General features: G+C 51.9%; 1 protein-coding gene across 2 annotated transcripts in view; it reads left to right on the top strand.

The window, feature by feature from the left end:
- The window catches only part of LOC146005637 (microtubule-actin cross-linking factor 1, isoforms 6/7-like), a 159,591-nt gene extending 137,932 nt beyond the window's left edge, over positions 1-21,659 (top strand). For both annotated transcript variants that reach the window (XM_083145018.1, XM_083145019.1), the window contains exons 35-40: positions 338-492; positions 572-646; positions 6,448-6,565; positions 14,608-14,774; positions 14,875-14,992; positions 16,697-21,659. In XM_083145018.1, the coding sequence (XP_083001144.1) occupies positions 338-492; positions 572-646; positions 6,448-6,565; positions 14,608-14,774; positions 14,875-14,992; positions 16,697-16,722 (659 nt within the window). In that variant the 3' untranslated portion in view covers positions 16,723-21,659. The remainder of the gene's footprint in view (positions 1-337; positions 493-571; positions 647-6,447; positions 6,566-14,607; positions 14,775-14,874; positions 14,993-16,696) is intronic.
- The last annotated feature ends 251 nt before the right edge of the window (positions 21,660-21,910 follow it).

Here is a 21,910-nt window from a genome sequence, read left to right on the forward strand (position 1 = left end):
GTCAACTTGTGATCATGGCGTCTGATATATAGATGACATTTTTGGAATATTTCCGTGATCTGTGGTTTAGCGATATTTGGCCAGGACCTCTTAATATATTATTTAGTGGCCAGTCCCATCATTCTAACTGAACCCTCTCCCCAACATCGCACCTATTTCAACATCTTCACGCAGAGGAACATTTCCAGGCTAGAGGAGGAGCGTGGGGTTCAGTAGAGTTTATGAGAAACGGGAGAAATAGATTCCACCCTCTATACATTGGGTTATGTTGGGATGGGTGAAGTGTTGGGGAAGAAGTCGTTACTGCGTCACTCACCAGATGATAATCCCCTCCCAGGGTTTCCAACGAACTCTCTGGAGATGACCGCTGTGGCCAATATCTTTGACATTAATGGTGATGGTTTTATTGACTATTACGAGTTTGTCAGTGCCCTGCACCCCACCAGGGACCCCTTAAGAAGAGGCGCAGATGCTGAGCAAATCCAAGATGAGGTAAGAAGAGGGACGTCTGCAGGTGCCTCAGCACTTGGACCTTGCCACTCTTGTAACCATGGTTGTGTTTCTGCTACAGGTGAACCGCCAAGTGGCTCAGTGTAACTGTGCAAAGCGCTTTGAGGTGCAGCAAATCAGCGCCAACCGATATCGGGTGAGTATGGGAAGCAGTCCCTCAGCTGTGTGTAGCACACTGGCCCAGTTCCTCCTCATTCCCTGACTAACCTGAGTGCCAGCAGCTGCTGCCAGAGCTTAGCGTCCCACCAGTGGCTGAGGTGTACCCCTTATACAGCATTATGTCACGTCGGCAGTTCTCCTGAGCTCACCACTTGGTGATCCGCTCGCACATGTGACTCCAGTGCAGAAGCCATATTGGCTGGGCTATTTCTCATGGGCCTCTGTACATGTTGATCTCCATAACAATGGCCGACACTCCTACTGTATTTAAATAGTAATAGTGACACACTTTACAATGATATATAATCATCTGGAATTGGTGTTCCAGGCAAATTTTGCTCAGGAATTTTCCATCAGCAGAATAAATATATCTAAAATTCTCCAATTTATTCAGCCCCATTCTCGGATGACCCCTCGGCGCCTGTGTGTGTATACATGCTGTATGTACAGGATATACTGTATGCATGGAAAGCAATGCAGGGCCCTCCAGCCTTACGCTACAGATGCCGCCATGTTTCTCCCAGTCTCCTGAAGCTCAGGGTGTCGGACATACTAATACAGTCGCAGCTTATTCTTCTCTCCTGTCATCTGTTCCTTTCTTACAGACTTCTCTAGTTTGATTTCATTCTGTCTCTGCTTCTCCCTCTAATCCCTTATCCCTGCAGACCATTGCTCTTCTGCCCCCATGTTCTGCTTCTGTGATAGACCTGACCCGCCGCTAAGCCCTCAGTCTGCGGCATAACATTGCCCCATGTGGTTTCCCAGCATGCCTTGCGTTGCCTTGTGTGCACCCCTCTATGGCTGGCCGCTCTGCCTCCTCTGATATCTCCCCTCTCTGCTTTTAGGTGTATCACCTATGGGGTCACTAGTGGGGTTACCCATGTGGTAGAGATCCCCCTGTGTCTGTAGCCCCATGTGTTGGGGAGCTCCCTTTGTCAGTAGCCCCATGTGGTGGGGAGCTCCCTTTGTCTGTATCCCCATGTGGTAGAGATCTCCCTATGTCTGTAGTGCCATGTAGTAGGGATCTCCCTGTGTCTGTAGCCCCATGTGGTGGGTATCTCCCTATGCCTAGCCCATATGGTAGGGATCTCCCTGAGTCTGTAGCCCCATGTGGTAGGGATCTCCCTGAGTCTGTAGCCCCATGTGGTGGGGATCTCCCTGTGTCTGTAACCCCATGTGTCAGTAGCCCATGTGTTAGGAATCTACCTGTGTCAGTAGCCCCATGTGTTAGGGATCTCCCTGTGTCAGTAGCCCCATGTGTTAGGGATCTCCCTGTGTCAGTAGCCCCATGTGGTAGGGATCTCCCTGTGTCTGTAACCCCATGTGGTATGGATCTTCCTGTGTCAGTAGCCCCATGTACTACGGATATCCCTGTGTCAGTAGCCCCATGTGGTATGGATCTCCCTGTGTCAGTAGCCCCATGTAGTATGGATCTCCCTGTGCCAGTAGCCCCATGTGGTAGAGATCCCCCTGTGTCTGTAGCCCCATGTGGTAGGAATCTCCCTGTGTCAGTAGCCCCATGTAGTAGGTATCTCCCTGTATCTGTAGCCCCATGTCGTAGGGACCCCCCTCTGTCAGTAGCCCCATGTAAAAGGGATCTTCCTGTATCTGTAGCCCTATGTGGTAGGGATCTCCCTGTCTCAGTAGCCCCATGGGGTAGGGATCTCCATGTGTCTGTAGCCCCATGTAGTATGGATCTCCCTGTGTCTGTAGCCCCATGTGGTAGGGATCTCCCTGTGTCTGTAGCCCCATGTGGTATGGATCTCTGTGTGTCTGTAGCCCCTTGTAATAGGGATCTTCCTGTATCTGTAGCCCCATGTGGTAGGAATCTCCCTCTGTCTGTAGCCCCATGTGGTAGGGATCTCCCTATGTCTGTAGCCCCATGTAGTTGGGATCTCCCTGAGGAAGCAGCCCCATGTAGTATGGATCTCCCTGTGTCAGAAGCCCCATGTTGTTGGAATCTCCCTGTGTCTGTAGCCCCATGTGATAGGGATCTCCCTGTGTCAGTAGCCCCATATGGTAGGGATCTCCCTGTGTCTGTAGCCCCATGTGGTAGGGATCTCCCTATGTCTGTATCCCCACGTGGTAGGGATCTCCCTATGTCTGTATCCCCACATGGTAGGGATCTCCCTATGTCTGTATCCCCATGTGGTAGGAATCTCTGTGTTTCTGTAGCCCCATGTGGTAGGGTACTCCCTGTGTCAGTAGTCCCATGTTGTAGGAATCTCCCTGTGCCTGTAGCCCCATGTGGTAGCAATCTCCCTGTGTCAGCAGCCCCATGTGGTAGGGATCTCCCTGTGTCTGTAGCCCCATGTTGTAGGAATCTCCCTGTGTCAGTAGCCCCATGTGGTAGGGATCTCTGTGTTTCTGTAGCCCCATCATGTTATAGGACTCTCCCTGTGTCAGCAGCCCCATGTAGTATGGATCTCCCTGTGTCAGTAGCCCCATGTTGTAGCAATCTCCCTGTGTCAGCAGCCCCATGTGGTAGGAATCTCCCTGTGTCTGTAGCCCCATGTGGTAGTAATCTCCATGTGTCAGTAGCCCCATGTGGTAGGGATCTCTGTGTTTCTGTAGCCCCATGTGGTAGGAATCTCCCTGTGTCTGTAGCCCTATGTGGTAGGGATCTCCCTGTGTAAGTAGCCCCACGTGGTAGAAATCTCCCTGTGTCTGTATCCCCATGTGGTATGGATCTCTGTGTGTCAGTAGCCCCACGTGGTAGGGATCTCTGTGTTTCTGTAGCCCCATGTGGTAGGGATCTCCCTGTGTCAGTAGCCCCATGTGGTAGGAATCTCCCTGTGTCAGTAGCCCCATGTGGTAGGGATCTCCCTGTGTCTGTAGCCCCATGTAGTAGGGATCTCCCTGTGTCAGTAGCCCCATGTGGTAGGAATCTCCCTGTGTCTGTAACCCCATGTGGTAGGGATCTCTGTGTGTCAGTAGCCCCATGTGCTAGGCATCTCCCTGTGTCAGTAGCCCCATGTGCTAGGGATCCCCCTGTGTCAGTAGCCCAATGTGGTAGGGATCCCCCTGTGTCTGAAGCCCCATGTGATAGAGATCCCCGTGTCTGTAGCCCCATGTGGTAGGAATCTCCCTGTGTCAGTAGCCCCATGTGGTAGGAATCTCCCTGTGTCAGTAGCCCCATGTGGTAGCAATCTCCCTGTGTCAGTAGCCCCATGTGGTAGGGATCCCCCTGTGTCAGTAGCCCCATGTGGTAGGGATCCCCCTGTGTCAGTAGCCCAATGTGGTAGGGATCCCCCTGTGTCAGTAGCCCCATGTGATAGAGATCCCCGTGTCTGTAGCCCCATGTGGTAGGAATCTCCCTGTGTCAGTAGCCCCACGTGGTAGGAATCTCCCTGTGTCAGTAGCCCCATGTGGTAGAGATCCCCCTGTGTCAGTAGCCCAATGTGGTAGGGATCCCCCTGTGTCAGTAGCCCCATGTGGTAGGAATCTCCCTGTGTCAGTAGCCCCATGTGGTAGGGATCTCCCTGTGTCAGTAGCCCCACGTGGTAGGAATCTCCCTGTGTCTGTATCCCCATGTGGTATGGATCTCTGTGTGTCTGTAGCCCCATGTGGTAGGGATCTCCCTGTGTCAGTAGCCCCATGTGGTAGGAATCTCCCTGTGTCAGTAGCCCCATGTGGTAGGGATCCCCCTGTGTCAGTAGCCCAATGTGGTAGGGATCCCCCTGTGTCAGTAGCCCCATGTGGTAGAGATTCCCCTGTGTCAGTAGCCCCATGTGGTAGGGATCTCCTTGTGGCTGTAGCCCCATGTGGTAGGGATTTCTGTATGTCTGTAGCCCCATGTGGTAGGCATCTCCCTTTGTCAGTAGCACCATGTGGTAGGAATCTCCCTGTGTCAGTAGCCCCATATGGTAGGGATCTCCCTGTGTCAGTAGCCCCATGTGGTAGGGATCTCCCTGTGTCAGTAGCCCCACGTGGTAGGAATCTCCCTGTGTCTGTATCCCCATGTGGTATGGATCTCTGTGTGTCTGTAGCCCCATGTGGTAGGGATCTCCGTGTGTCTGTAGCCCCATGTGGTAGGGATCTCCCTGTGTCAGTAGCCCCATGTGCTAGGGATCTCCCTGTGTCAGTAGCCCCATGTGGTAGGGATCTCCCTGTGTCAGTAGCCCCATGTGGTAGGGATCTCCCTGTGTCAGTAGCCCCACGTGGTAGGGATCCCCCTGTGTCAGTAGCCCAATGTGGTAGGGATCCCCCTGTGTCAGTAGCCCCATGTGGTAGAGATCCCCCTGTGTCAGTAGCCCCACGTGGTAGGGATCTCCCTGTGTCTGTATCCCCATGTGGTATGGATCTCTGTGTGTCTGTAGCCCCATGTGGTAGGGATCTCCGTGTGTCTGTAGCCCCATGTGGTAGGGATCTCCCTGTGTCAGTAGCCCCACGTGGTAGGAATCTCCCTGTGTCAGTAGCCCCACGTGGTAGGGATCTCCCTGTGTCAGTAGCCCCACGTGGTAGGGATCCCCCTGTGTCAGCAGCCCAATGTGGTAGGGATCTCTGTGTGTCTGTAGCCCCATGTGGTAGGGATCCCCCTGTGTCAGTAGCCCCATGTGGTAGAGATCCCCCTGTGTCAGTAGCCCCATGTGGTAGGGATCTCCTTGTGGCTGTAGCCCCATGTGGTAGGGATCTCTGTATGTCTGTAGCCCCATGTGGTAGGCATCTCCCTGTGTCAGTAGCACCATGTGGTAGAAATCTCCATGTGTCAGTAGCCCCATGTGGTAGGGATCTCCCTGTGTCAGTAGCCCCATGTGGTAGGGATCTCTCTGTGTCAGTAGCCCCATGTTGTAGGCATCTCCCTGTGTCAGTAGCACCATGTGGTAGGAATCTCCATGTGTCAGTAGCCCCATGTGGTAGGGATCTCCCTGTGTCAGTAGCCCCATGTGGTAGGGATCTCCCTGTGTCAGTAGCCCCATGTGGTAGGAATCTCCCTGTGTCAGTAGCACCATGTGGTAGGAATCTCCCTGTGTCAGTAGCCCCATGTGGTAGGGATCTCCCTGTGTCAGTAGCCCCATGTGGTAGGGATCTCCCTGTGTCAGTAGCCCCACGTGGTAGGAATCTCCCTGTGTCTGTATCCCCATGTGGTATGGATCTCTGTGTGTCTGTAGCCCCATGTGGTAGGGATCTCCGTGTGTCTGTAGCCCCATGTGGTAGGGATCTCCCTGTGTCAGTAGCCCCATGTGCTAGGGATCTCCCTGTGTCAGTAGCCCCATGTGGTAGGGATCTCCCTGTGTCAGTAGCCCCATGTGGTAGGGATCTCCCTGTGTCAGTAGCCCCACGTGGTAGGGATCCCCCTGTGTCAGTAGCCCAATGTGGTAGGGATCCCCCTGTGTCAGTAGCCCCATGTGGTAGAGATCCCCCTGTGTCAGTAGCCCCATGTGCTAGGGATCTCCCTGTGTCAGTATCCCCATGTGCTAGGGATCTCCCTGTGTCAGTATCCCCATGTGCTAGGGATCTCCCTGTGTCAGTATCCCCATGTGCTAGGGATCTCCCTGTGTCAGTATCCCCATGTGCTAGGGATCTCCCTGTGTCAGTAGCCCCATGTGCTAGGGATCTCCCTGTGTCAGTAGCCCCATGTGGTAGGGATCTCCTTGTCTCAGTAGCCCCATGTGCTAGTGATCTCCCTGTGTCAGTAGCCCCATGTGGTAGGGATCTCCTTGTCTCAGTAGCCCCATGTGCTAGGCATCTCCCTCTGTCTATCTCCCCCTGGTGGACATCTCCCTGCCTGCACCTCTCTCCTCGCTGTGTCAGAATGTCAGTTTGTCTCTCTCTCAGTTTGGGGAGTCTCAGCTCCTGCGCATGGTGCGGATTCTGCGGAGCACCCTCATGGTGCGGGTGGGAGGCGGCTGGATCGCCCTCGATGAATTTCTGGTGAAGAATGATCCCTGTAGAGGTGGGTATAGATAATGTGCGTTATGTATGTGAATCAGCCCCAGTGCAGGACCCTGGTTATTATAGCACAGACTGTCAGACATCAGCTTAAATAGATACTCCATGCTCATCCCGGCTACCGTACAGGGGAGGGCGAAACCTTCTGTCAGCCGCAGGTAGAGGGAAGCCTGTGTTCCCCTATTACCAGCACACCGCCTGTTACCTGCCTGCTACCAGCACAGCCTATTACCTGCCTGCTACCAGCACACCGCCTGTTACCTGCCTGCTACCCGTACAGCCTATTACCTGCCTGCTACCAGCACACCACCTGTTACCTGCCTGCTACCAGCACAGCCTATTACCTGCCTGCTACCAGCACACCGCCTGTTACCTGCCTGCTACCAGCACAGCCTATTACCTGCCTGCTACCAGCACACCACCTGTTACCTGCCTGCTACCAGCACAGCCTATTACCTGCCTGCTACCAGCACACCGCCTGTTACCTGCCTGCTACCAGCACAGCCTATTACCTGCCTGCTACCAGCACACCACCTGTTACCTGCCTGCTACCAGCACAGCCTATTACCTGCCTGCTACCAGCACACCGCCTGTTACCTGCCTGCTACCAGCACAGCCTATTACCTGCCTGCTACCAGCACACCACCTGTTACCTGCCTGCTACCAGCACAGCCTATTACCTGCCTGCTACCAGCACACCGCCTGTTACCTGCCTGCTACCAGCACAGCCTATTACCTGCCTGCTACCAGCACACCGCTCAGCCTGTTCACCTACTACCAGCACACTGCCTGTTACCTGCCTGCTACCAGCACAGCCTATTACCTGCCTGCTACCAGCACACCGCTCAGCCTGTTCCCCTATTACCAGCACAGCCTATTACCTGCCTGGTACCAGCACACCGCTCAGCCTGTTCCCCTATTACCAGCACACCGCCTGTTACCTGCCTGCTACCAGCACACCGCACAGCCTGTTACCTGCCTGCTACCAGCACACCGCCTGTTACCTGCCTGCTACCAGCACACTGCTCGGCCTATTCCCCTATTACCAGCACACTGCTCAGCCTGTTCCCCTATTACCAGCACACCGCTCAGCCTGTTCCCCTATTACCAGCACACTGCTCAGCCTGTTCCCCTATTACCAGCACACTGCTCAGCCTGTTCCCCTATTACCAGCACACCACCTGTTACCTGCCTGCTACCAGCACACCGCACAGCCTGTTCCCCTATTACCAGCACACCGCTCAGCCTGTTCCCCTATTACCAGCACACTGCTCAGCCTGTTCCCCTATTACCAGCACACCGCCTGTTACCTGCCTGCTACCAGCACACCGTCTGTTACCTGCCTGCTACCAGCACACCGCTCAGCCTGTTCCCCTATTACCAGCACACCACCTGTTACCTGCCTGCTACCAGCACACTGTATAGCCTGTTACCCTCTAACCCAGCACACCGCACAGCCTGTTACCCTATTACCAGCACACACCTGTTACCTGCCTGCTACCAGCACACCGCACAGCCTGTTACTCTATTACCAGAACACCGCACAGCCTGTTGCCCTATTACCAGCACACCACACAGCCTGTTACCCTATTACCAGCACACCGCACAGCCTGTTACCCTATTACCAGCACACTGCACAGCCTGTTACCCTATTATCAGCGCACTGCACAGCCTGTTACCCTATTACCAGCACACCGCACAGCCTGTTACCCTATTACCAGCACACCGCACAGCCTGCTACCCTATTACCAGCACACCGCTCAGCCTGTTAATCTGTAACCCAGCCCACCGCTCAGCCTGTTAATCTGTAACCCAGCCCACCGCTCAGCCTGTTACCTGCCTGCTACCAGTACACCGCTCAGCCTGTTACCCTATTACCAGCACACCGCTCAGCCCGTTACCCTATTACCAGCACATCACACAGCCTGTTACCCTATTACCAGCACACCGCTCAGCCTGTTACCCTATTACCAGCACACCGCACAGCCTGCTACCCTATTACAAGCACACCGCTCAGCCTGTTACCAGCACACCGCTCAGCCTGTTAATCTGTAACCCAACCCACCGCTTCGCCTGTTACCTGCCTGCTACCAGTACACCGCTCAGCCTGTTACCCTATTACCAGCACACCGTTCAGCCTGTTACCCTATTACCAGCACACCGTACAGCCTGTTACCCTATTACCAGCACACCGCACAGCCTGTTACCCTATTACCAGCACACCGCTCAGCCTGTTACCCTATTACCAGCACACCGCTCAGCCTGTTACCCTGTAACCCATCCCACCGCTCAGCCTGTTAATCTCTAACCCAACACACCGCTCAGCCTGTTACCCTGTAACCCAGCACACCGCTCAGCCTGTTACTCTGTAACCCAGCACACCGCTCAGCCTGTTACCCTGTAACCCAGCACACCGCTCAGCCTGTTATCCTATAACCCAGCACACCGCTCAGCCTGTTACCCTGTAACCCAGCACACCGCTCAGCCTGTTAATCTCTAACCCAACACACCGCTCAGCCTGTTACCCTGTAACCCAGCACACCGCTCAGCCTGTTACCCTGTAACCCAGCACACCGCTAGGCCTGTTATCCTATAACCCAGCACACCGCTCAGCCTGTTACCCTGTAACCCAGCACACCGCTCAGCCTGTTACCCTGTAACCCAGCACACCGCTCAGCCTGTTACCCTGTAACCCAGCACACCGCTCAGCCTGTTACCCTGTAACCCAGCACACCTCTCAGCCTGTTACCCTGTAACCCCAGCACACCGCTCAGCCTGTTACCCTGTAACCCAGCACACCGCTCAGCCTGTTACCCTGTAACCCAGCACACCTCTCAGCCTGTTACCCTGTAACCCAGCACACCGCTCAGCCTGTTAATCTGTAACCCAGCACACCACTCAGCCTGTTAATCTGTAACCCAGCACACCGCTCAGCCTATTGTTACCTGCCTGCTACCAGCACACCGCACAGCCTGTTACCCTGTAACCCAGCACACCGCTCAGCCTGTTACCCTGTAACCCAGCACACCGCTCAGCCTGTTACCCTGTAACCCAGCACACCGCTCAGCCTGCTACCCTTTTAACCTGTCCCAGCACACACCTGTTACCTGCCTGCTATCAGCACACTGCTCAGCCTGTTCCCCTATTACCAGCACACTGCTCAGCCTGTTCCCCTATTACCAGCACACCACTCAGCCTGTTCCCCTATTACCAGCACAGTGCTTAGCCTGTTCCCCTATTACCAGCATACTGCTCAGCCTGTTCCCCTATTACCAGCACACCACCTGTTACCTGCCTATGGGTGAGATACATTATAGGTGCAGGGGAAGGTAGAGGAGATGGGTGGGATACATTATACGTGCAGGGGAAGGTAGAGGAGATGGGTGGGATACATTATAGGTGCAGGGGAAGGTAGAGGAGATGGGTAGGATACATTATACGTGCAGGGGAAGGTAGAGGAGATGGGTAGGATACATTTTAGGAGCAGGGAAAGGTAGAGGTGATGGGAAGGATACATTATAGGAGCAGGAGAAGGTAGAGGAGATGGGTGGGATACATTATAGGAGAAGGTAGAGGAGATGGGTATGATACATTATAAGAGCAGGGGAAGGTGGAGGAGATGGGTGGGATACATTATAGGAGAAGGAGAAGGGGAAGGTAGAGGAGATGGGTGGGATACATTATAGGATCAGGGGAAGGTAGAGGAGATGGGTGGGATACATTATAGGAGCAGGGGAAGGTAGATGAGATGGGTAGGATACATTATAGGAGCAGGGGAAGGTAGAGGAGATGGGTGGGATACATTATAGGAGAAGGTAGAGGAGATGGGTATGATAGATTATAAGAGCAGGGGAAGGTGGAGGAGATGGGTGGGATACATTATAGGAGCAGGGGAAGGTAGAGGAGATGGGTAGGATACATTACAGGTGCAGGGGAAGGTAGAGGAGATGGGTAGGATACATTATAGGAGCAGGAGAAGGTAGAGGAGATGGGTGGGATACATTATAGGAGCAGGGGAAGGTCGAGGAGATGGGTGGGATACATTATAGGAGCAGGAGAAGGTAGAGGAGATGGGTGGGATACATTATAGGATCAGGGAAAGGTAGAGGAGATGGGTAGGATATTTTATAGGAGCAGGAGAAGGTAGAGGAGATTGGTAGGATACATTATAGGAGTAGGAGAAGGTAGAGGAGATGGGTGGGATACATTATAGGAGCAGGAGAAGGTAGAGGAGATGGGTAGGATACATTATAGGAGCAAGAGAAGGTAGAGTAGATGGGTAGGATACATTATAGGAGCAGGAGAAGGTAGAGGAGATGGGTAGGATACATGATTGGAGCAGGGGAAGGTAGAGGAGATTGGTAGAATGCATTATAGGATCAGGGGAAGGTAGAGGAGACGGGTAGGATACATTATAGGAGCAAGAGAAGGTAGAGTAGATGGGTAGGATACATTATAGGAGCAAGAGAAGGTAGAGTAGATGGGTAGGATACATTATAGGAGCAGGAGAAGGTAGAGGAGATGGTTAGGATACATTATAGGAGCAGGAGAAGGTAGAGAAGATGGGTAGGATGCATTATAGGTGCAGGAGAAGGTAGAGGAGATGGGTGGGATACATTATAGGAGCAGGGGAAGGTAGAGGAGATGTGTTGGATACATGATAGTAGAAGCAGGGGAAGGTAGAGGAGATGTGTTGGATACATGATAGTAGAAGCAGGGGAAGGTAGAGGAGATGGGTAGGATACATTATAGGAGCAGGAGAAGGTAGAGGAGATGGGTAGGATACATTATAGGAGCAGGAGAAGGTAGAGGAGATGGGTGGGATACATTATAGGAGCAGCGGAAGGTAGAGGAGATGGGTAGGATACATGATTGGAGCAGGGGAAGGTAGAGTAGATGGGTAGGATACATTATAGGTGCAGGAGAAGGTAGAGGAGATGGGTAGGATACATTATAGGAGCAGGAGAAGGTAGAGGAGATGGGTAGGATACATTATAGGAGCAAGAGAAGGTAGAGTAGATGGGTAGGATACATTATAGGAGCAGGGGAAGGTAGAGGAGATGGGTAGGATACATGATTGGAGCAGGGGAAGGTAGAGTAGATGGGTAGGATACATTATAGGAGCAGGAGAAGGTAGAGGAGATGGGTAGGATACATTATAGGAGCAGGAGAAGGTAGAGGAGATGGGTAGGATACATTATAGGAGCAAGAGAAGGTAGAGTAGATGGGTAGGATACATTATAGGAGCAGAAGGTAGAGGAGATGGGTAGGATACATGATTGGAGCAGGGGAAGGTAGAGGAGATGGGTAGGATACATGATTGGAGCAGGGGAAGGTAGAGGAGATGGGTAGGATACATTATAGGAGCAGGGGAAGGTAGATGAGATGGGTAGGATACATTATAGGAGCAGGGGAAGGTAGAGGAGATGGGTGGGATACATTATAGGAGAAGGTAGAGGAGATGGGTATGATACATTATAAGAGCAGGGGAAGGTGGAGGAGATGGGTGGGATACATTATAGGAGCAGGGGAAGGTAGAGGAGATGGGTAGGATACATTACAGGTGCAGGGGAAGGTAGAGGAGATGGGTAGGATACATTATAGGAGCAGGGGAAGGTAGAGGAGATGGGTGGGATACATTATAGGAGCACGGGAAGGTCGAGGAGATGGGTGGGATACATTATAGGAGCAGGAGAAGGTAGAGGAGATGGGTGGGATACATTATAGGATCAGGGAAAGGTAGAGGAGATGGGTAGGATATTTTATAGGAGCAGGAGAAGGTAGAGGAGATTGGTAGGATACATTATAGGAGTAGGAGAAGGTAGAGGAGATGGGTGGGATACATTATAGGAGCAGGAGAAGGTAGAGGAGATGGGTAGGATACATTATAGGAGCAAGAGAAGGTAGAGTAGATGGGTAGGATACATTATAGGAGCAGGAGAAGGTAGAGGAGATGGGTAGGATACATGATTGGAGCAGGGGAAGGTAGAGGAGATTGGTAGAATGCATTATAGGATCAGGGGAAGGTAGAGGAGACGGGTAGGATACATTATAGGAGCAAGAGAAGGTAGAGTAGATGGGTAGGATACATTATAGGAGCAAGAGAAGGTAGAGTAGATGGGTAGGATACATTATAGGAGCAGGAGAAGGTAGAGGAGATGGTTAGGATACATTATAGGAGCAGGAGAAGGTAGAGAAGATGGGTAGGATGCATTATAGGTGCAGGAGAAGGTAGAGGAGATGGGTGGGATACATTATAGGAGCAGGGGAAGGTAGAGGAGATGTGTTGGATACATGATAGTAGAAGCAGGGGAAGGTAGAGGAGATGTGTTGGATACATGATAGTAGAAGCAGGGGAAGGTAGAGGAGATGGGTAGGATACATGATAGTAGAAGCAGGGGAAGGTAGAGGAGATGGGTAGGATACATTATAGGAGCAGGAGAAGGTAGAGGAGATGGGTAGGATACATTATAGGAGCAGGAGAAGGTAGAGGAGATGGGTGGGATACATTATAGGAGCAGCGGAAGGTAGAGGAGATGGGTAGGATACATGATTGGAGCAGGGGAAGGTAGAGTAGATGGGTAGGATACATTATAGGAGCAGGAGAAGGTAGAGGAGATGGGTAGGATACATTATAGGAGCAGGAGAAGGTAGAGGAGATGGGTAGGATACATTATAGGAGCAAGAGAAGGTAGAGTAGATGGGTAGGATACAATATAGGAGCAGGGGAAGGTAGAGGAGATGGGTAGGATACATGATTGGAGCAGGGGAAGGTAGAGTAGATGGGTAGGATACATTATAGGAGCAGGAGAAGGTAGAGGAGATGGGTAGGATACATTATAGGAGCAGGAGAAGGTAGAGGAGATGGGTAGGATACATTATAGGAGCAAGAGAAGGTAGAGTAGATGGGTAGGATACATTATAGGAGCAGAAGGTAGAGGAGATGGGTAGGATACATGATTGGAGCAGGGGAAGGTAGAGGAGATGGGTAGGATACAGTACATGATTGGAGCAGGGGAAGGTAGAGGAGATGGGTAGGATACATTATAGGAGCAGGGGAAGGTAGATGAGATGGGTAGGATACATTATAGGAGCAGGGGAAGGTAGAGGAGATGGGTGGGATACATTATAGGAGAAGGTAGAGGAGATGGGTATGATACATTATAAGAGCAGGGGAAGGTGGAGGAGATGGGTGGGATACATTATAGGAGCAGGGGAAGGTAGAGGAGATGGGTAGGATACATTACAGGTGCAGGGGAAGGTAGAGGAGATGGGTAGGATACATTATAGGAGCAGGGGAAGGTAGAGGAGATGGGTGGGATACATTATAGGAGCACGGGAAGGTCGAGGAGATGGGTGGGATACATTATAGGAGCAGGAGAAGGTAGAGGAGATGGGTGGGATACATTATAGGAGTAGGAGAAGGTAGAGGAGATGGGTGGGATACATTATAGGAGCAGGAGAAGGTAGAGGAGATGGGTAGGATACATTATAGGAGCAGAAGGTAGAGGAGATGGGTAGGATACATGATTGGAGCAGGGGAAGGTAGAGGAGATGGGTAGGATACATGATTGGAGCAGGGGAAGGTAGAGGAGATGGGTAGGATACATTATAGGAGCAGGAGAAGGCATGTAATACAGACGGGTGGTGCTTGCCTGATACCAGTGTATTCCCATTACATCTGACCTCCTAATAGATGGTTGCTGAGGGGCTTTACAGGAGGCGCGCTGCCCATTCTGTGCTTATACTGTATATCACTATTGTGCAGGTACGTATTTTGCAGTTGGTACCTGTCCCTGTCCAGCTGCAGAGATAATTTCGGTTATAGATCACACGTTTACTAGAAGTCATTTTTGTAACAATGTCAACATGGCCTGTTAGTAAATATGTGAACTTGACCCTAAAATGCAACATTAATGTTGATTGATGAACATTTGATGAAGATCGATCTTTAGTGAATATACCAAGGTCTCTAATTATCATTACCAGGTTCTGTGAAGTCTGACTCCATATAATATATAGATATGAAATGCTCCTGTTTTGCAGTGAAAGGCCGGACCAACCTGAAAATTAATGAGAGGTACCTTTCCCCTGATCCTTTCTCTTCATCTACCCTCAAATGTGCTGGAAACCAGACCACAGCTAAAGGGTCCAATTCTGGCTTGAGCCTGTACACCAGCGCATCTGCCCCCAGCAGCCCCCAGAACAGGAAGGTGAGGATTGTGGGGGGATCGCACTGGTAATATAGGCTGATGGGAGTCTCCTCAGTATCTGGTTCTATCTCCACTTTTCCCTATTCTCTGCCTCCTCCAGCAGACTGTCCTCCGCAGAACTCGCTCCGGTGACCGTTGTCACAGATCCAGGTCGTCTCTGATTACAGATAGCATGGAGCTCTCAGCAGCTGACGACAGCACCAATTCCACTGCAACCGGTGAGTCGCGCATGTCCTCAGACTTGCTCTCAAACCTGTCTTTTATCTCAGATTGCCCTACACGTCTGTCTAACCGCCAATTTCGGATCGCCCTACACCATCTGTCTGACTGCCAATATCGGATTGCCCTACACCATCTATCTAACTGCCAATCTCGGATTGCCCTATACCGTCTGTCTAACTGCCCGCCTCGGATTGCCTTATACCATCTGTCTAACTGCTTATCCCAGATCACTCTACACCAGGGGTGGCCAAACCGGTCCCGAGATCTACCAACGGTCCACGTTTTCCAGGTTACTTAGCTGGTGCACAGCTGTAGTCATTACTAACTGTCACATTTTAAAACCTGCTGCATTCATTCCTACTATAGATCCACAGGTCGCCTGGAAAACATGCACCGTTGGTAGATCTTGAGGACAGGTTTTACCACCCCTGCCCTACACAGTCCGTCTAAATGATTTTAATGGATCACCCTACACCAGATATGTCCAAACTATGGCCCTCCAGCTGTTGTAAATCCTGGGTCACCTTACACTGCCTGTCTAACTGCTTATCCTGGATTACCCTACACAGTCTGTCTAACTGCTTATCCTGGATCACCTTACACTGCCTGTGTAACTGCTTATCCTGGATCACCTTACACTGCCTGTGTAACAGCTTACACTGGATTACCCTACACAGTCTGTCTAACTGCTTATCCTGGATTACCCTACACAGTCTGTCTAACTGCTTATCCTGGATCACCTTACACTGCCTGTGTAACTGCTTATCCTGGATCACCTTACACTGCCTGTGTAACTGCTTACCCTGGATTACCCTACACAGTCTGTCTAACTGCTTATCCTGGATTACCCTACACAGTCTGTCTAACTGCTTATCCCAGATTACCTTAAACTGCCTGTGTAACTGATTATCCCAGATTGCCCTTCACAGTCTGTGTAACTGATTATACAGGATCACCCTACACAGTATGTCTAACCTTCTTATCCTAGATTACCCAACACAGTCTGTCTAACCTGATTATTCCAGCTGGCCATTCACAGTCTGTCTAAACTGCTTATCCTAGATTGCCCTCCAGTCTCTCTAACTGCTTATGCTAGATCACCCTACACCATTTGGCTAACTGTTTATCCTGAAATTCTCTACACCTGTCTACCCTGCTTATCCCAGATCACCCTACACAGTCTGTCTAACTGCTTATCTCGGTCACCCTGCACTTCCTGTCTAAACTGCATATCCCGGATTACCCTACACAGTCTGTGTTACTGCTTATTCTGGGATCACCCTACATAGTCTGTCTAACTTGCTTACCCTAGATTGTCCTTCAGGCTGTATAACTGTTTATCCCAGATCACCCTACACCCTACATAGTCTGTCTAACTGCTTTTACTGTATCAACCTACACCTAGTCTACCCTGCTTATCCTACACAGTCTAACTGCTTATCCCGTATCACCCTACAGCTTCTGTCTAACTGCTTATCCCGTATCACCCTACACCGTCTGTCTAACCTGATTATCCCAGATCACCCAACAAAGTCTGTGTAACCTGCTTATCTCAGATCACCCTAAACAGTCTAACTGCTTGTCCCGGATCACCCTACACGTCTGTCTAACTGCTTATCTCAGCTGTCTACAGTCAGTCTGCATGCTATCCAGTACTTTACATGCCGGACTCTGCCTATCTGACCTGTCTTTTATTTCAGATCACACGGATACCACACCAACATGACCCTGTGTATCCTCTGCCCCCGGGAGGCTGATGGTGATTCTGTGATACAGACTAGAAGCTACGGGCTGGTCCCTAATATGCAGATTAATGTTCCTGGCATGTGCTGTCCACAGGTCACCGACAGCTGTGCTGGAACGCAGGGCACCCTGAAATGTGGAGGCCTTCGGGGAGAGGAATGATAGAGACTGGTAGCCATGTTAGAGAGTGTGAGTGTGACATCACCATCATCAATATGTATATCTACAATTAGCGGCCATTCACAATAATCAGTGCAGCCATAACCTGCTCACCACTCACCATGTGCTCTATTGCTGCTAGGAGAGGCTGGTATACATCATCCTTATCAGAGGTATACAGTAGCAGCTGGACTCAGCCACCGAGGGTGGTGGCAACGTCTAGATAGCGGCAGGACTCAGGCACTGAGGATGGTGGCAACTTCTAGATAGTGGCTGGACTCAGGCACTGAGGATGGTGGCAACTTCTAGATAGTGGCTGGACTCAGGCACTGAGGATGGTGGTAACTTATAGATAGCGGCTGGACTCAGGCACTGAGGATGGTGGCAACGTCTAGATAGTGGCTGGACTCTGAAACTGAGGATGGTGGCAACTTCTAGATAGTGGCTGGACTCAGGCAAAGAGGATGGTGGCAACTTCTAGATAGCGGCTGGACTCAGGAACTGAGGATGGTGGCAACTCCTAGATAGTGGCTGGACTCAGGCACTGAGGAGATGGCAACTTCTAGATAGCGGCTGGACTCAGGCACTGAGGATGGTGGCAACTTCTAGATAGCGGCTGGACTCAGGAACTGAAGATGGTGGCAACTCCTAGATAGTGGCTGGACTCAGGCACTGAGGATGGTGGCAACTCCTAGATAGTGGCTGGACTCAGGCACTGAGGATGGTGGCAACTTCTAGATAGCGGCTGGACTCAGGAACTGAGGATGGTGGCAACTCCTAGATAGTGGCTGGACTCAGGAACTGAGGATGGTGGCAACTCCTAGATAGTGGCTGGACTCAGGCACTGAGGATGGTGGCAACTTCTAGATAGCGGCTGGACTCAGGCACTGAGGATGGTGGCAACGTCTAGATAGTGGCTGGACTCAGAAACTGAGGATGGTGGCAACTTCTAGATAGTGGCTGGACTCAGGCAATGAGGATGGTGGCAACTTCTAGATAGCGGCTGGACTCAGGAACTGAGGATGGTGGCAACTCCTAGATAGTGGCTGGACTCAGGCACTGAGGAGATGGCAACTTCTAGATAGCGGCTGGACTCAGGCACTGAGGATGGTGGCAACTTCTAGATAGCGGCTGGACTCAGGAACTGAAGATGGTGGCAACTCCTAGATAGTGGCTGGACTCAGGCACTGAGGATGGTGGCAACTCCTAGATAGTGGCTGGACTCAGGCACTGAGGATGGTGGCAACTTCTAGATAGCGGCTGGACTCAGGAACTGAGGATGGTGGCAACTCCTAGATAGTGGCTGGACTCAGGAACTGAGGATGGTGGCAACTCCTAGATAGTGGCTGGACTCAGGCACTGAGGATGGTGGCAACTTCTAGATAGCGGCTGGACTCAGGCACTGAGGAGGTGGCAACTTCTAGATAGCGGTTGGGCTCAGGCACTGAGGAGGTGGCAACTTCTAGATAGCGGCTGGACTCAGGCACTGAGGATGGTGGTAACTTCTAGATAGCGGTTGGGCTCAGGCACTGAGTGTGTCAGGAGACAAACCTGTATCTAGCCTCCACAGTAGGAGTACATATAATGAGGGAAGTGAGGGTGCACAGTGGAGGCCAGTGAGTGTACAGTGGAGGATATTCAGTTCTAGTATGTAGTGGATGCCAATCAATCATAATACCAATGAAGGCCAGTGAGTGATGGTACAGAGTGTAGGCTAGTAAGGGAGGGTGCATAGTGGAGGCTAGTGAATGAGAAAGAACCTTTTTGGAACATATTCTGATCCCAGGTCCTCTGATGCGTATAATCTACCCCTTAAGTCTCGCTTTGTGCATACGTCTCTACAGTATTGTAGAGCAAGGTCATGCTTACAGCCCACTAGCCACCCGTCCATGTGGGATAAGTATTGTGCCCAACAGAAATCCTTGTGGTGTAACCCATATAATTGATGTATAAGTGTATGTAGTAATGTATTGGTACATGGCTGTCACTGCGCTGATGGGGGGGGGGGGGGGGGGGGACAGAGAGACCTGGAGGGGAATTGGGAGCCCCATGGGGTAAAGGGGCCAATATGTGTGGGAGGTAGGAATAAAGATAAGATATTGTGCAAGAAATTAGGCCAGAGAGACAGGACACAGGGATCTGCTTCCTGGGAGTGAGGGGACCAGTATGTGTGGAAGGTAGGGACAGAGATAGGATATTGTGCAGGAAATGAGGCCAGAACGCAGCGCAGAGAGACAGGACACAGGGGTCCGCTGCCTGGGAGTGAGGGGACCAGTATGTGTTGGAGGTAGGGACAGTGATAGGATATTGTGCAGGAAATGAGGCCAGAATGCAGCGCAGAGAGACAGGATGCAGGGATCCGCTGCCTGAGAGTGAGGGGACCAGTATGTGTGGGAGGAAGGGACAGAGATAGGATATTGTGCAGGAAATGAGGCCAGAACGCAGCGCAGAGAGACAGGACACAGGGATCCGCTGCCTGGGAGTGAGGGGACCAATATGTGTGGGAGGTAGGGATAGAGATAGGATATTGTGCAGGAAATGAGGCCAGAATGCAGCGCAGAGAGACAGGACACAGGTATCCGCTGTCTGAGAGTGAGGGGACCAATATGTGTGGGAGGAAGGGACAGAGATAGGATATTGTGCAGGAAATGAAGCCAGAAAGCAGCGCAGAGAGACAGGACACAGGAATCCGCTGCCTGGGAGTGAGGGGACCAGTATGTGTGGGAGGAAGGGACAGAGATAGGGTATTGTGCAGGAAATGAGGCCAGAACGCAGCGCAGAGAGACAGGACACAGGGATCTGCTTCTTGGGAGTGAGGAGACCAGTATGTGTGGGAGGAAGGGACAGAGATAGGATATTGTGCAGGAAATAAGGCCAGAACGCAGCTCAGAGAGACAGGACACAGGGATCCGCTGCCTGGGAGTGAGGAGACCAGTATGTGTGGGAGGAAGGGACAGAGATAGGATATTGTGCAGGAAATGAGGCCAGAATGCAGCACAGTGAGACAGGACGCAGGTATCAACTGCCTGGGAGTGAGGGGACCAGTATGTGTGGGAGGAAGGGACAGAGATAGGATATTGTGCAGGAAATTAGGCCAGAACGCAGCGCAGAGAGACAGGACACAGGGATCTGCTTCCTGGGAGTGAGGGGACCAGTATGTGTTGGAGGTAGAGACAGAGATAGGATATTGTGCAGGAAATGAGGCCAGAACGCAGCGCAGAGAGACAGGACACAGGAATCCGCTGCCTGGGAGTGATGGGACCAGTATGTGTGGGAGGAAGGGACAGAGATAGGATATTGTGCAGGAAATGAGGCCAGAACGCAGAGCACAGAGACAGGACACAGGGATCCGCTGCCTAGGAGTGAGGGGACCAATATGTGTGGGAGGAAGGGACAGAGATAGGATATTGTGCAGGAAATGAGGCAGAACACTGTACAGAGAGATGGGACACAGGGATCCGCTGCCTGAGAGTGAGGGGACCAATATGTGTGGGAGGAAGGGACAGAGATAGGATATTGTGCAGTAAATGAGACAAGAACGCAGCTCAGAGAGACAGGACACAGGGATCCACTGCCTGGGAGTGAGGGGACCAGTATGTGTCGGAGGAACGGACAGAGATAGGATATTGTGCAGGAAATGAGGCCAGAACGCAGCGCAGAGAGACAGGACACAGGGATCCACTGCCTGGGAGTGAGGGAACCAGTATGTGTCGGAGGAAGGGACAGAGATAGGATATTGTGCAGGAAATGAGGCCAGAACGCAGTGCAGAGAGACAGGACACAGGGATCCGCTGCCTGAGAGTGAGGGGACCAGTATGTGTGGAAGGAAGGGACAGAGATAGGATATTGTGCAGGAAATGAGGCCAGAACGCAGCGCAGAGAGACAGGACACAGGGATCCGCTGCCTGGGAGTGATGGGACCAGTATGTGTGGGAGGAAGGGACAGAGATAGGATATTGTGCAGGAAATGAGGCCAGAACGCAGAGCACAGAGACAGGACACAGGGATCCGCTGCCTAGGAGTGAGGGGACCAATATGTGTGGGAGGAAGGGACAGAGATAGGATATTGTGCAGGAAATGAGGCAGAACACTGTACAGAGAGATGGGACACAGGGATCCGCTGCCTGAGAGTGAGGGGACCAATATGTGTGGGAGGAAGGGACAGAGATAGGATATTGTGCAGTAAATGAGACAAGAACGCAGCTCAGAGAGACAGGACACAGGGATCCACTGCCTGGGAGTGAGGGGACCAGTATGTGTCGGAGGAACGGATAGAGATAGGATATTGTGCAGGAAATGAGGCCAGAACGCAGCGCAGAGAGACAGGACACAGGGATCCACTGCCTGGGAGTGAGGGGACCAGTATGTGTCGGAGGAACGGACAGAGATAGGATATTGTGCAGGAAATGAGGCCAGAACGCAGCGCAGAGAGACAGGACACAGGGATCCACTGCCTGGGAGTGAGGGAACCAGTATGTGTCGGAGGAAGGGACAGAGATAGGATATTGTGCAGGAAATGAGGCCAGAACGCAGAGCAGAGAGACAGGACACAGGAATCCGCTGCCTGGGAGTGATGGGACCAGTATGTGTGGGAGGAAGGGACAGAGATAGGATATTGTGCAGGAAATGAGGCCAGAACGCAGCGCAGAGAGACAGGACACAGGAATCCGCTGCCTGAGAGTGAGGGGACCAGTATGTGTGGGAGGAAGGGACAGAGATAGGATATTGTGCAGGACATGAGGCCAGAACGCAGCGCAGAGACAGGACACAGGGATCCGCTGCCTGGGAGTGAGGGGACCAATATGTGTGGGAGGAAGGGACAGAGATTGGATATTGTGCAGGAAATGAGGCAGAACACTGTACAGAGAGACAGGACACAGGGATCCGCTGCCTGAGAGTGAGGGGACCAGTATGTGTGGGAGGAAGTGACAGAAATAGGATATTGTGCAGGAAATTAGGCCAGAAGGCAGTGCAGAGAGACAGGACACAGGGATCCGCTGCCTGGGAGTGAT

This window comes from Crinia signifera, chromosome 5 (genome assembly GCF_055691185.1).
Source record: "Crinia signifera chromosome 5, ASM5569118v1, whole genome shotgun sequence".
Lineage (NCBI taxonomy): Eukaryota > Metazoa > Chordata > Amphibia > Anura > Myobatrachidae > Crinia > Crinia signifera.